Consider the following 15,049-nt stretch of genomic DNA (forward strand, 5'->3'; position numbering starts at 1 on the left):
GAGATCTCCTTGTGTGCCCAGTTCTGACATCCAGAAGTCTTTGCTTTGTGAATTAATTGACTTCCAAGTTCAGCTTTTTTTGATTTCTTTCAACCATCCTGGATGATCTATAATCAGAATCCTATAAAACTAAAGACTGTGCAGGGTACGCAATTGGTGTGGGCTTCACTTGCACACAGAAATAATTTTCATCCTCCCTGGCTGAAAAGTTACATGAGACTCATCACATATTGCCATCGTATTGACCTAAAGTAATGCTCAGGGCTGGGGTGTAGCTCAGTGGTGGAGCACTTCCCTAGCTTGTGCAAGGCTCTGGGTTCCATCCCAGTACCAAAATAAAAAAGAGAGACAGAGAGACAAAGTTCTACTCCTAGTGTTAGCTCAAAAGCAGACAAAATCATTGTTTGGTTGTAACTACTAGATCTAGAGCTCATTGTGAGCTGCCCAGCTGTCCACAGGGCTGTCCCAAACCATGATTGAACAATGCAAAGATGACTGCAGTGTGGTAGAAGACTCCGCGTCACAACCAACAACCACATGGAATTTTCGGTCCTTGAGATGCACTCTCCTCCCATGGGTAACCTAGACTGGGAAGCCTCTGCCTTCCCATCAAATCTTGTTATTCTGTGTCAGACAACATTATCATGGTCCATCTGCCCGAAGGCAGAACGGATCCTTCCTGCACCTTCACCCTTCATTTTACAGATGGGGAAACAGAGGCCCAGGTGAGAAAGGGGATTAACCAGAGGTCACGAAGCTAGTTACCAGTGAACCAGGCGAGAGCCAGATGGAGCCTTCTCTTTGCCCCTCTGGTAATCCCCAAATTTGGCCAGGCCAATAAGTGTGAATACCAGGTGTTCACCAGTGCTCACCTACTCATCGAAGCAATGTCTGGGACTTAGAAAAAAAATCCCTGCAGTGAAAAGTCTCCCCCCAAAGAGCATATGTTACTATGAATTTCCAATCAGAAATTAACTGAGCTATTTGCACAATTTTGGGGGTAAAAACCTAAAAGCTCAAATACCTGCATTTTTGAACCAACTGGGGAACAGGTGAGAATTTCCCTCTGGGAAGTTTTATTCCTACATCCCTGGAAAGCAGGGCAGGCCCTGCCTGAATCACTGTGGATCCACTTCCAGGACAGGAGTTCAAGCCCCATTTCAGTGGCAGAATGAAAACTTGCTTGGGGTGAAGACAAGACATCCCATGCCACTCTTGTTCATATTGTCACCTCCAGAACCCACAAAGCACCTTAGCAAGCACAGCTTGCTGCTTCCATGCCCTGTAGTCTCCTTAGGGAGACTTGGGGTGCTGGCTCGGTGCCTGGTTTGCATCTGGTGCCCAGTGAGAGGAAACTTGCAGAAGAGGAGTGAGTGGAAGGTTCTTCGTCCCTTTAAGAGGAGGAAACAGGAAGAGAATGCTCCAGAAGTGGTGGGTCCTTAATCCCCTCACACTTGGGGGGCTCTGGCTCTCACTCACATGGGGAAGATGGAAGGTCCCTTCCTGCCCACTGGGCTGGAACCCTGCAGACCCCGCTTTCTTCCTCCCCATCTTGTTGGCTGCACTGGGAAGGCCAAGTTAAAACCGCTCATTCTGCAACACCCACCTGATTACTCCCAAAAGAGTTGCCACAACTGTATTAACAACCAGAACAGGGAAGGGAAGGGAGTCCTCCCGTGTGGTTTTGTTAAAACTCACAGATGCTCAGAGACTTTATTTTATAAACAGGAAAACCAAGTGGCCCTGCCCAAGTGCACACAGCCATTGGTGCCCTCGGGGGCAGGCCTCCTCCTCTGGTTGCTGATTCCTAGGTGGCTCCCTAGGTATTCAGGAAAGGTTGGCCGAATTAAGCTTGACCTGAGTGGCAATTCCCAGCCAGGTTTTAAACCGCTTTTTCGTTTAAACCACTTGTTCTCAAACTTGACTGTATGAGAGAGTTACCCAAAACTGTGGGTGCTGGGTCCCACCTCCAGCAATTCTGATGGAACTAGTTCCAGTGCTGCCCCAGCACGGAGATTTTTTTTTTTTTAAGCTCTAGAAGATTCCTGTGTGCAGATAGGGCACGCTGTTCTGAACCACACCACTTCCCCAGGGCAGAGAATTGTTGGTCCCTCAGGGTCGTTTTTCCCTCCCCTCCAGGATATTGGCATAAGGGTTTGGGTCAGTAGGAAAATGGAGAAGGACCTTCGGTTCACCCTTGGAAATAAGCTGTCCACTCCCCACCTTTAAAAGACACAGAAAAGGACAAGGTTTGGAGATCAAGTTAAATGTCCAATTTATTTTTATAACTTGAAACCAGAACAAACTTGGTTTTGAACAAGCGTACAAATGAAATGGCAGACACATGCTGAACTCAACATTGTGACATTAAGGGAAAAAGAGGCCCAAAATCTTGTACAGAGAATAAAAGGAACAATAAATATTTTACTAAGCCATATTGAAATGACCTCCTGTCATCTCAACATTTTATCCATAATTAAAAAAAAAGAGTGCCCGTTTTTTAAACAGAGCACAAATACCAAGCAATAATAAATAGTTCCAAACTTGTAGTAAAAGACAAAACCTCCAAGTAAACACAAAAGCTCATACAATAAGTAATAGAAAAGGTAATAAAAATATTTCGCCTTGCCGGTACAAATGCAAACGACTGAAATCAATGTAACTTTGCTTTGCAGGGCTGAGGTACAAAGAGCACCAAAATCACGGATTTGCCTGTGTTCAACAAAACCTTCAGCTGACGGACTGGGATGAAGGGCTGATGTCCTTGCTTTTCACATTTTGCTTAGAGTAATTCAGTCTCCTCTCCCCATGAAAGACCCTCCAATGGCAAGTGGCAGGTTCCGATTGGGGGCAACTTTGGGCAAAGTTGTGGCAGTGTGGAACCCGGCCTGAGGTCGGCTGGGTCACCCAGGCTGGAGGCCTCTCACTGGGTCACCTGCTTAACCACCAAAGAGAAGCAAAGCTCTCTTATCTCTGCGGTCGGCAGAGACACAACCCTTGTGCTTTATGATGGCTTAGTCCTGGCATTCTGGTGACTTGGTTGAGCTGGTGAGCGCTGGCTAGCTTTGAGAGCCACAGGAGAACCACGGTGGAGCTCCCGGCAGCTAGGAGGGCGGTGGGAGGGAAGGGCAGCTCTGGGTTTTGGCTCAAGCAGGTAGGAAACTGAAATCTCAGCTTTATGGCCCTCTCCCTCCCCTTCTTTTAACCTTGCAAAGGTAAATGGCAAGGGGGGGTGGGTGGTGGGGGGGGACAGCACAAACAGAAAGCTCCCAGAAGAAAGATTTCTGCATTTGGTAAAGATTTGCCCAGAAGGATGCTTGGTTATCTTTTTATAACCTGCAATAATGGTTTCTTACATTTCCTGAAATAAAAAATGGCTTCCTGATATAGGTATTTGTTAAAAATGTTTTATTCCCTCATCCAAAAAACCACCATTTTATTATTATCTTAAAGCTACTTGGCTTTACAAAAAAAAAAAAGAGAGAGAGAGAGAGAGAGAGAGACAAGAAGAAAAGAAAGAAGAAAAAGAGGAGTGGAAGAGACAGAGAGGGAGAAAGAAAAGAAATTTAATCAACAGGAAATGAACAGGTAAAGGACCAACAGAGGCTGGAGGGTGGGGAAATGCAGAGGGAGAGATACGAAAGGCACCGAATTCATTCATCCCAGGCCCTCGGCATCCGGAAACGGACAGATGTAGGTTGGAGACAGAAGCAGCGAAGCAGGGGAGAAAAACTGGCCACCACTCGGTGGAACGGAAGGTCCTGGTGCAAGGGTCCCCTTCCTCAGTCCCACCTGCGGGGCCCCTCCAGCGGGACCCCATGGACACAGCTCCTGCTGCTACACGTTCTGTCTGCCTCCTGTTTTCTCAAGGACTAAAGCAGCTCGGTCTGCGATTCTCTCTGCTCTCGAGAGCGGGCCAGGTGGTGGGGAGTGCCATGCAGTGACAGCAGAGAAGGAAGGCCACCCTGCTGGCTCCCCTCTGCAGCTGCCACCTTGCAAAATGGCCTCCTGGAGAAGGGAGGACTGTGTAAAACGTCACCCACATCTTGACAAAACTGATTTTTCCACTCAACACAAATAAAGCATTTCCCATCCGGCCTGCCGCGGCCACACCAAGGCGCCTTGATGTCAGGGCGGGCGTCCACATGGAAGCCCGAAGCCAACAGTTCTCTGTGCAGGCCAATTCTGACAAAAATATATACAACTAAAATGATCTGTGACCCAAAGCATTTAACTACTTCCTTTTGATTCTTTTTCTCAAAGGTTGTCAAACAACCCTTCTTCTCCTGTACAATAGGACTTAACATACAAATTTTTTTTGCAATATTTTATCCTGCCAAATTAAAAAAATATATTATGGCAGCCTGTTTGTTTTTGTTTTTTTTTTTCTTTTTATTTCCAAATTCACTAACAAAAAGGTACATTAAATCCCTTTAAAAGGACAAGCTTACAGTTAAAAAATTACAAGCTCCAGTAAAAATACAGCAAGTGCCTACATCATATGAACCAACCAATATATCCATTCCAGAGGGAGGTGGGGAGAGAAAAATAAGTACAGGTCAGAAATGTGATTTTTTTTTTCTGCAAAGCAATGACAATATTAAGCACTTTTTTTTTCTACATACTTTTTCTACATGGTGTAGCAATCCCCTTTTAATCCCCAAATACAAGTTTCTATACATTTCTTTTTGAAATAAAAATTCAACACCCAAGGCAGAAAAAAATTTACTAAAACTCCGACTTTACAGTTACTGTGACAAGAACAAATTTATAGACCCACCATTTAAATTTTACTGCAACATTTTCAAGGAAAAGAAAAAAGTTTTTTTTTTTCTTGTTTTGTAAAATGCCCAGGCATTCTCGATTATTACAAATACTGGTCCACTTTTACAGTAATCAAGAAATTTTAATATATATAATATATACTAAAACCCCGTCACCAAAAGAAAACAATATACACGTAGCCATTGTGGCATTTTTGTATAGCCTATTAAGCAAACTCTGAAAAAAAATGATCGCTCCAACACACATACACACAATTTTTTTTTACCCTTGTATGTATCCAATACTGTAAACGTATTTTTAAGACAGAGTGCACTAAATTTAACTTTAGAAAAAAATTAGCCATTGTTCCTGAATTGTTTTGTCGTTTTTTCATTCAACGATATCAACTTGTGTCACTTGAGTTTTAATTCAGCAGTAAGTCACCTCTACTCCACAACTAAGCAGCGTTGTCCCAAAAACAAAAGGGGCTGAGGATAACCGAGCTAATGGATGGCCAAGGTTGTGCTGGGGTTTTTTCTCACTTCATTGGGTCTTATGGCATTTTCATGTCCTGTATCTTCAACCAGGATTTTATTTTTAATTTAAAGTAAATGTGGCTTTGTTTCTAAAGAATGTACTTTTCTTGTTTTACTTTTTTAAAAAGTCTTTTCATTTAAAAAAAAAAAAAAGTTTTGCATTTGTCTCAAGAGACTCAAATAGGAAGATCAGTTTTCAAGGCACTCACATCAAATTGAATGGCAGTAGAAAAACTGTCCAATAAATTATTATTTTATTTTGTTCTTTATAGTGCCAGTATTGTGAATGCCACGCTTAGCAACACCGACACTCAATCTCAGCTGTCCCTTACAGTTTAACCCACCTCTGGGCCAAAGAAAATATGCTGCAATTTCTTGTTTAGAAGCCATTTAATTTAAATGCAAACAAAAGCTTTAAAGTGCGGGTCAACAGAATTCAAATGTCTAATATCAACAGTCCAATGTTAGTACCTTCCAACCTAATCCGAGAAAAAAACAACTGGGAAGTAGTGCTGGGCACCTTTGGATGGAGCTCTTCCTCTGCTTCTCTAGGGAGAGGGAACAGAAATCTGTAAGATGTTCCCCCTGTCCCTACAATGTCATCAGAGTGCACTGAATAAGTGGGCACTAACTTCCTCAATTCACCATCAAGGTGTCTGTCTGCTTGAGAAATGATCAGTCATCACGGGTAGCAACATGCGCTTGGGATTTATAGAATGGGGGTGAGAAAAAGAGAAGTCGTCAAGTCAGAAGAAGCCTGAAAGAACTCCGCTGGTTCCTTCCTTTCTGTGTCACTGTAGACCACCACTGTCTACTCCATAAAAAATAGCCTCAGCCCACTTTTTCCAGCCAAAACTACAGCAAAGGGCAGAGATGGCATCCCAGGGCACACCCACATTCCAAGAAAAGGGTGCTCTCTGCTGGTAATGCACAACCTCAGAATGCTCGGGGCCTCTTCCCAGGGCAGCCCTCGAAATCAGTTTTTCTAGTGGTACTTTGTGGGTGTCTCCCCCACCACCCCACTAAAAGTTTTCCCTATACCAGGTGAAAATTGACATCAACACAGAAAAGGCCTCTGGGACTCAGGACATCATCAGTGCTCCATCTCCATTCCAATTCTGAAACAAAGTGCTACAATTTTAAAGATTGTTATCCGCTGTACATCCCTCCCCCCCGAAAAATAAAATAAAATAAAATAAAAAGCCTAAAAATGCATGCCACTTTTTATTTCAGGACCAAAAAAAAGAGGGGGGGGGGATAAAAAAGTAAACAACTTTAAAAGTCATTTAAGTGTTGGCTTCTTCACAAGAAATTACACATGCTTAGCTTAAATTTCAAAAAAGCAGCGCCCCCCCCCCCCAAAAAAATTATAATTTAAAAGATATGCTTCCCCTCTACATTGCTGACGAGTCATTGCTCAGACCACTATAGGGTTAAAAAAATGAAGAAGGGATGAATACCCAACAAAATCTTTTAAAGGAATTTAAACAGAAGGAATAATAATAAAAAGTACCTGCACATGCCAAAAAAATTACAAAACCCAATAAATACAGAAATTATTGCACAGTTAAAAGGCTCCACAATTGTTTACTTCCTTAATCAACCCTCGGGTTTCCATAGGACTTCGCAGACACAGGTTAGGTTGGGGTGCCGCCTCCCCGGGGACACACGGGGCGCTAAGTGGCGGTGACGCGGAGGCAAGTCAGGTCGGCATTCTCGCGGTTGGCAAGGGTTCCACTGTACAGGTGAGGGGCGCCCAGCCCGAGCGCTTAGCTCCTCTCGGCCTGCTCGATTTTGACGTCGTTAGTCAGCAAGTGCTCGCCGTGCCACTTTTTCATGTGTTTCTCCAGGGTGCTGTAGACGCTGAAGGGCATCTGGCAGATGTCGCAGCGGTACACCTCCTTGCCGATCTGCCCGTGCGTCTTCATGTGGCGCGTGAGCTTGCTGCTCTGCGCGCACGCGTAGTTGCACAGCTCGCACTTGTAAGGCCGCTCGCCGGTGTGGCTCCGCCGGTGCACCGTCAGGTTGCTGCAGTTCTTGAACACCTTGCCGCAGTACTCGCACGTGTCGCTGCGGCGGCCCTCCTTGGAGCTGGGCCGCCCAGGGCCCGGGCCGCCCAGATGCGGCGTGCTGCCCCCGCTGGCGGTGCCACTGCGGCCCGACAGGCCGCCGTCCAGCAGGTCCCCGGGGGGCGTGGAGAAGCGCAGGCTGCCGTTCTCGGACGAGTGCTCGGAGGACGTGGCGAAGGGCGACTGGCGCGCGTCCGTGAAGCCCAGGAATGGGTCCTTCATGAAGTGCCGTGACGCCGCATAGCCCACGAGCCACTGCGAGTACACGTTCTCCGACGGGATGAGCGCGGCGGGGGGCAGCTCCAGGTCCTTCTCCACCTTGATGCGCTTGGCCGCGCTGTTGAGCCCGGGGCTGGGCAGCGGTGCCGGCTTGCGGGGAAAGAGGCCGGGGAAAGGCTCAGCGCCGGGCGCGAAGCCACCGCCCCGCCCGTTCACCGCGCCGCCCGCACCCGCATCGCCGCAGCCTCCCGCGTCGTCTTCGTCGCCCGTGTCACCAGCGGCCGTACGCTTCAGGAAGGCGCCACGCTTCTGCTTGTCGGCCAGCAGCTCGCTGTACTGGGGCAGCGCGCCCAGGCCCACGTTCTCCATGACCTTGCCCAGCACCAGCGCCTTCTCGTCGGCCAGAGCCTTGGCCGCGCCGCCCACGCCGCCCCCCGCGCCCGGCACCCCGGCCACACCGCCACCGTTCTCGCGGTTACGGCTCAGCTCCGAGTCCATGCTGAAGCTCGACTCGGGTCGGCTCTCGTTCTCCAGCAGCAGCTCCTCCTCTTCCTCCTCCTCTTCCTCGTCCTCCTCCTCGGGCTCGTGGCCCAGTGACGGGTCGCTCTCGTGGTGGCGGAAGTCGCCGTCGGACGCCTTGAGGCCCTCGCCAGCCAGCTCGCTGGTGCCAGGCTCCGGGGAGCTGGCGGCCGAGAGTCCGTCGTCGGAGCGACCAGCCAGCGAGCCGGCCTTGTGCATGTGCGTCTTCATGTGGCGCTTGAGCTTGCTCGCCTGCGAGCACGCGTGGTCGCACAGCTGACACTTGTAGGGCTTCTCGCCCGTGTGGCTGCGCCGGTGCACGATGAGATTGCTCTGGAACTTGAAGGTCTTGCCGCAGAATTCGCACGACTTGCTCTTGGCCGGGGGCTGTGGCGGTGGGGTGCTGCCAGGGGGCATGGCGGGCAGCGGCGGCGTGCTCAGGAAAGGGGACTTGGGGCTGGGCTGGAAAGGGTTCAGGAGCCGGTGCATAGGGTTGCCGCGGCCTGGCGACACGGGTGGCGGCGTGGAACTGTTGCCTGCCAGCTCGCGAAGCCGCCGCGAGAAGTCCATGGCAGGTGAGTCGATGGCCATGGGGTTCAGGCGCATGACTCGGTCAAAGGCACTGGGGTGCTGGGCGACGAGCCCCATCTCCTCGGCACTGAGGCGGTGCGGGTCCAGGTGGTGGCGTGGCGGCGGGCTGAAGAGCGGAGGCGTACCGGGCAGGCGGCCCTCACCAAAGCCAGGGTGGTCCCGCAAGATGGGGCCCGTCATGCGCAGCAGGTTGAAGGGGCTGCTGTCGCCCAGGAAATTCATGAGTGGGGACTGTGCCACAGCCTCGGGCCCCAGCGGCGGCGGGATGGTGAGCCGGGGCGTGAGCGAGCTGCTGGCCGGCCCGGGCTCCAGGTAGATCCGGAAGCCATGCGTGTTCTGCGCGTGCTGCAGCAGGAACCACGCGCTGTTGAAGGGCTGCTTGCATGTTGTGCAAATGTAGCTGGAAGGCTCATCTTTACCTGGGGAGACACACGGACAGAAAGGCAGAGAGAGCATGAGAAGTGGCAGGGGGCATGGGCACCAAGGGGCCACTAACCTGGAGGCAGTCAGCAGACCAAGAGCCCTGTGCTCCCACAAGAGGCTGCAGGGCCACTTCTGGGCAGGCCTGGCTTTGCTCTTCCCACCTGGCTGGGCACTGAAGAAGTCAGATCTGTGCATAGGGCGCCCTGGTAACTGGATCTCAACAAGTTCCTTCCACTCTGTAGCCTGGCTTTTGCCTGTCCTCAAGGTGCTTTTCTCCTTATCTCAGAAACCAGATGAAAGTGTGCCCAGAAGAAAGCCTTATTTTAATGGAATCAGCAAACAATGGACTGGGAAAAACAGCTAGGCCAAAGCTCAACCATATAAGGCAATCTAGACTGGGGTTTCTTAACCCAAACCCTATTGACATTAGACCCCAATGATTCTTTGTTGGGGTGGGAGCAGGGCAGTCTTGGTATTGTGGGGAGCACCCCTCCTTCTGAGTGGAGACCAAAAATATCTCCAGACACACCATTTGTCCCCTGCAGAGCAAAATCACCTCTCCACCATGGGAAACACTGATTCAGACAATATTTGATTCAAGGTAATTGCAAAGAAATGTTTTTTTCTTGAGGAGAGATGGTTGCGATATCTTTGCAATGTTTGCCATTTAGCCATAGGAAATCCCTGTGTTTCCCACACCAGTGTCCCTGCAGAAAGCACTGTGCAGTTGAAACAGCCTATATAAAGTGCTGCAGAGACCCAACAGCTGTCCCTGCCTAGTGTCCTCATGCACAGGCCAGGCCCCAGATGTGGTGTGGAATTCAGCTTCCATGGGCCCCTTCAGGACACTGACCTCGAGGAGTACCAGAATACTAAGGAATGAAAGGCCACGCCATGCCTGACAGGCCATCAGGATGAACCACTGTAAAGGTTGATTTGTCAGAACTGGCTCCAGTGATATGGGTAGCAAACTGTAAGTGGGCTCTGGTGGCACTGAGCCAAAATGTCACCGTCTTTGTCCATCATTGAGGCAGTCACAAAATGGAGGCTGAACCTTTCATCTGGAACCTTCTCACAGCCGGCCTCCTCGACCTCTGCTGAATCTGGCTGCTCTGCCGACCGGAGCCCCTGTTAACGCTTTACACAAGTGAGACAGGCGCGGACAGGCCATCTTCCATCATCAGATGCACCAGCCGGGAAGGAAAAAATAACAGGAATCCCATCCCAGACCAGGTACAAGACGTCGCCACTGCAGTCTTGAAAAGCTCCTTTTGTTTTATTCAAACTTTCCTGAACCTGGAAAATCTAACGCAGATTTTAAAGTCAGGCACGCTGGTGAGGCCAAACATGCTCGTTGTCATCGCGCCCACATCAGGAAGGCCACACGGGGGGAGTAGACAAAGCAATCCCCATCTTGGCTGCTCCACCCCTCGACTTAAGGACTCTGAAATCCCGCGCAGAGCGTGTTTTTGTTTTACACCCACTAATTATGTTCCTGGAGGGAGCAGCCTTAGCAGAGCTTGTAGCTGCCTTAACTATCCTTCAGAAACCATCTTTAAAAGGCACAAGGCACGTGGCCCTGAATTCCACCAGAGGGATTCGGTCTTGAGTGTGCCTCTCTCACAAATTAGCCTTGCCAGCATCCAAGGGTCGAGGACCTCCCGACACACCCCCCATGGGCAGTGTTGCAGAAGCTGCCCAACGGGCTGGGCACAGACTCCCCAGACTTCAGAACCAACCCGATGGGACACCTGGCACTGGAAACCGGGACGTGCTTTTACGTGCCTGCTGTACTCGGGGATTATGCCACAGTGCACTCTCACTTTGTGTCTGTTTGGTGGAGAGAAGACCAGAGGCAGGGAGGGGCAGGACAGAATTCTGAGGCTCAGCCTCGCCTCGCCTTTAAAATAGCTCAGGGAGAACTTCCAAGGCTATTTTCTTCTCCAGGGTGTTGGGGCCTTTTCCCTCTCCCAGAGTGTCTGAGTGACTCTGTCCCTATCACACCCCCCAAGGGAATGTCCCCCACCTGGAAGAGGGTAGAAAGGCCTGAATGGCCATGATGCTCATTGTCGGGCCACAGACACCCCCACCCTTTCTGCAGGCCACTAGCAGAGGGGGCATCGGCTTCTCCGGGGAAGTGGACATCATACCTCAGACAGCTCATGAGACAGACAGCCAGAAACCATACTTAGAGGGCTCTTATAAGTAAGCAATAAATGAGAAGATAAATGAAAGTCCTTTTCAGACCCAGGAGCTAATGACACAAATGAAGTGCCACGTCCACCGAGGTCACAGATCTTCAAATTAAAAGGCATGTCAGAACCCTTCCCCAGCTTCGTCCAATCTAACTCAAGGGTTGATGGCCCACGGCCACTGTGGTTCTGCCTGGTTTTCATCTGGACCTCCCTCCCCACATCTCTTCTCCATCATCTCCGCTTCCTTAGGTAGCTCCAAAGCACTTCCTGTTTCTTGATCTGGTGGCTATGCATTTCCTAGAAAGTTCTGTGGCTAGTGGGGAATTTCAGAGGAAAATGCAGAGGTCCTAGGCAGGGCGATGAAGACTGCCTGGAGGCCGAAATGGCCGATTACATTTTTTAAAAACTCAAAATGGCAACTGCTGAGAAACATGTAGCTGCATGTTCTAAAAAGCTCAGATGTTTCCACTTCTTGTTTTAAAAAAAAAAAAAAATGGACACTTCTAAAACTCCAGCTTCAGGAGGAATTTACCTGTCCATAATTCACCGTGAGGTAGCAAAGAGCTCTGTTTACAAGTGGGATCTCAGGCCGTCTGTCATGCCAGGGTAAGTTCTTTCTTACCAGAGCCCCCTGACCCACTCTGATTGGAAGATCCCCTATGTGAACAGCAAAGCTGACCACAGGCAGTGGCCTCCCTGGGATCTGACAGCACCTGACCGTCTGAGGCTCTCCCAGCCCTCGAGGCCCTCCCTAGACAACTCCTTTGACACCCTCATTCTTTTTTTAATAAAATGACTTCCTGGTTATCTCCTGCCATAAGTGGTCCTGAACACGGGACTCTCACTTCTAAGGCCAGAATACCAGAAAGTCTTTGAAGAGCCACTCTGAATGTTTTCAAAATGTATTCAAAAACTCAATTTTCTTAAAAAAAAAAAAAAGCACAAATTCAGCGGTGGACCCTTAGATAGCAGGCTGATTCCGACTCTGGGCCTGCCCATTCCCCTTCCTGAGATCAAACACGCCCTGCACCAACCCCTCCTGGAGCTCAGGCCACCTGAGGGAGTTGGAGGCAGAACTGTAGCTCAAGGCGAGTTCTTTGCTGGTGTCCCAGACAGGACCCACTCCCACCATGGCTCCAACAGAGACAGGTCAAGGCCTAGACTGTTTAGAAGTGGTTTACCCAGAAACATCGAACCTGGCCTACAGACCTGGAAATAGCAGCTGCGTTTTGCTCGTGGAATGGCACAGGGCAATTCAGAACTCAGGGCCCAGCTCTTCATCTGCTGGCTTCCTTCCGCCCTCATCTCTCGGACCTTTCTAGTGCCCTCTGGCAGAAGCCGACACTGGATCTTCTTGGTTCTACTGACTCTAAAGTGATCCCCTTGGCATCTCTCTCAAATGCAAAACCCTCCCCGTGACCTCTTGGTTACCAGAGCCCTGGACAGCAGCATTTGCTTAATACCTCTGCCCTCTTCCCAGACAGGTGCTGCCAAGCAAGTCACCTAACCCCTCTGAGCCTTGATTTCCTCATCAGTAGAACACAAATCACACACCTGCCTCGCTAGAGGGCTGGGGCATGAATGAGATGCTGTCCCTGTAAATCACGCATCGCCACGCAGCGGGTGCAGGGAGGGGTTCACTCGTTGCGGTTTTGTTTTCCATCCTGTGCCTGGTGGTGCGTGGTTCAGGGACGGCTTTCAGTGCGGCTCTGGCAGTAATAAAACCCTGGAGGAATTTTAATGCAGCCGGCCTCATGTAGTAGAGGTTCCCGGGAAGCAGAAACTTGCAAACGCTGAGGAAACGTGATTTTTTATGGTGACGTTGGGAACCAACAGGCAACTGGACTCCTGCATTGGAATGCTGCTTTCCCTCGGGTCCCAGACTCTGTTTTATGTGCATTGAAATAATGGTTCCTCCTCATGATGCCAGCTACTCTAGTAAGACCAATAAAGGCATCAGGGTGTTCCATAAAAAGCATACCTTTAATTGAATCATTATTCAATGAATAGGCCATAATTGAGAGTGCTGGCCCTCCAGGCCAACTGATACCAAATGGAAGGGCATTTGCCCTGCGAGAGATTCAGTGGCCCAGGCTGCCGGAGAGGATCGGTTCTGGGCCTTGTGGCCCCTCTACAGGCTGCAGAGCATTCTGCACCTGATGGGGCCTTTCCACCGCATTAGCTCATCACTGCTCACCACCATCTCAGAGGGAGGCCAGGCAAGGACCTGGCCCTGCTGGCACGAGGACACGGAGGCTAGCAAAGCAAGTTCACGCAGCCAGAATGCAGCCAGGCCACGGCCCCCTTCAGGGGCCCCCTGCAGGACCCCCTTGCCTCCAGCACACAGGACCTGCCACCGGAAGGATTCCCTGTCCTTTATCACAGTAGACGTCAGGACAGGGGTCCACCATTGTACTGTGTGAAGGGCACTCATTACCCTAGGATGGACCCCAGTCAAGTCCACCACAGGCCTTGACCCCAGAGAGAAGAAGTGGAGTCATTTCTCAGAGCCAGAAAGCCCACTGGGTGCCATATGCCACTTGGGGGACAGACAGGGGAGAGGGTCATAAGATACTGAGGTGGCTGAGTCTAGGGCCAAGAAGCCAGGCCCCAGAAGGCCCAGAGGCAGCTTTCTTCCCATTCTGGCCTTCAGGATGACCAGGATACAGGACCAAAGACAAGGCTGGTTTTGCAAGCTGAGTGCTTAATCGTCCTCTAGAATCTACGGCTGCTCATGAAAGGTGTGGCTCAGTGGGAGAGCACAGGCCGATGCAGGAGGCCCAGAGTTCAATCCCTAACTCCGCAAAAAAACAAACAAAAATGAAAACCATCTGTCAGAAAGAAAACATCGACTGAGTGCCTTGGAGTCTACGAAGCTTCACGTTTGCACTATTCCTGGGCCTTGTCATCCATAGAATCGGCAGGCACCGCTGCTCACCCCGAATGCGTCCCGTCCAATCTCAGCCCTCCTCAGCAGCAAGTGGAGCTGCAGTGACGAGTACAATAAATCCACTCCCTGAGCTGTCCCCGAGCTGAGCACACAGAAGACCTCACCCCAGTGACCTCTGAAGCTGAGGGCTGGAAGAGATGAGGCGTCCAACCAAGGCCACACTCCTGGCCAGAGGAGCTCCTGCTGTTACACTGCTGAGATAAAAGGTGGGTCCAGAGTCTCTGTGCAGACTCGGATCCCCCGGAGCCAAAGGATCCCGGGGCAAGGGAAACTGTATGCTTTGGTGTTTTACCTCTCATTCCAGCTCAAGTGCTAACCAAAGTGTCAAGACGTGCTGTTTGGGAGTTAGAACCACAATAACTCATGAGATCAAGCTGACTGACTCATGGGAAAGTAATAGTTGCAGCTATTTTAGAAGAAAAAAAATCTTTCACAAGTGGTCCCGACAGGGTGCTGGTGCTGTGGTGGCAGTAACTGTGGGACTAGGACTGAGGGTATCTGCTCCCCAATGAGAGAACAGACCCACTCCCCAAAGCCAGTGCCTGTGGCAGACATCACCAATCCATCCCCGCACTCTCCCTCCAGGCCTGGAATCCTCTGGATCCCCAGGCTCCAGACAGCCATCACCAAATCAAGTGCGCCTGAGCCTCTCTACTGTTTGTGGACACCAGCACACCTAAGTCCATTGATCACAACAGACAAGGCCAGTACACTCAGTAGCGCTGTGTCCTGCTGAGCTCAGTGACTACACCTGCCTGTCATTCTCTCACGGGACAAGCGGGA

At 50.3% G+C, this 15,049-nt stretch overlaps 1 protein-coding gene across 5 annotated transcripts in view; it reads right to left on the minus strand.

Annotated features, from left to right (window-relative positions):
- Positions 1-2,258: 2,258 nt before the first annotated feature.
- The window catches only part of Bcl11b (BCL11 transcription factor B), a 91,837-nt gene continuing 79,046 nt past the window's right edge, over positions 2,259-15,049 (minus strand). For all 5 annotated transcript variants that reach the window (XM_046426292.2, XM_046426291.2, XM_046426296.2 and 2 more), the window contains one exon: positions 2,259-9,117. In XM_046426292.2, the coding sequence (XP_046282248.1) occupies positions 7,070-9,117 (2,048 nt within the window). In that variant the 3' untranslated portion in view covers positions 2,259-7,069. The remainder of the gene's footprint in view (positions 9,118-15,049) is intronic.

Source organism: Marmota monax, unplaced genomic scaffold, assembly GCF_021218885.2.
Source record: "Marmota monax isolate L192 unplaced genomic scaffold, Marmota_monax_Labrador192_F-V1.1 WCK01_AAM20220418_F8-fsc00183, whole genome shotgun sequence".
Classification (NCBI taxonomy): Eukaryota; Metazoa; Chordata; class Mammalia; order Rodentia; family Sciuridae; genus Marmota; species Marmota monax.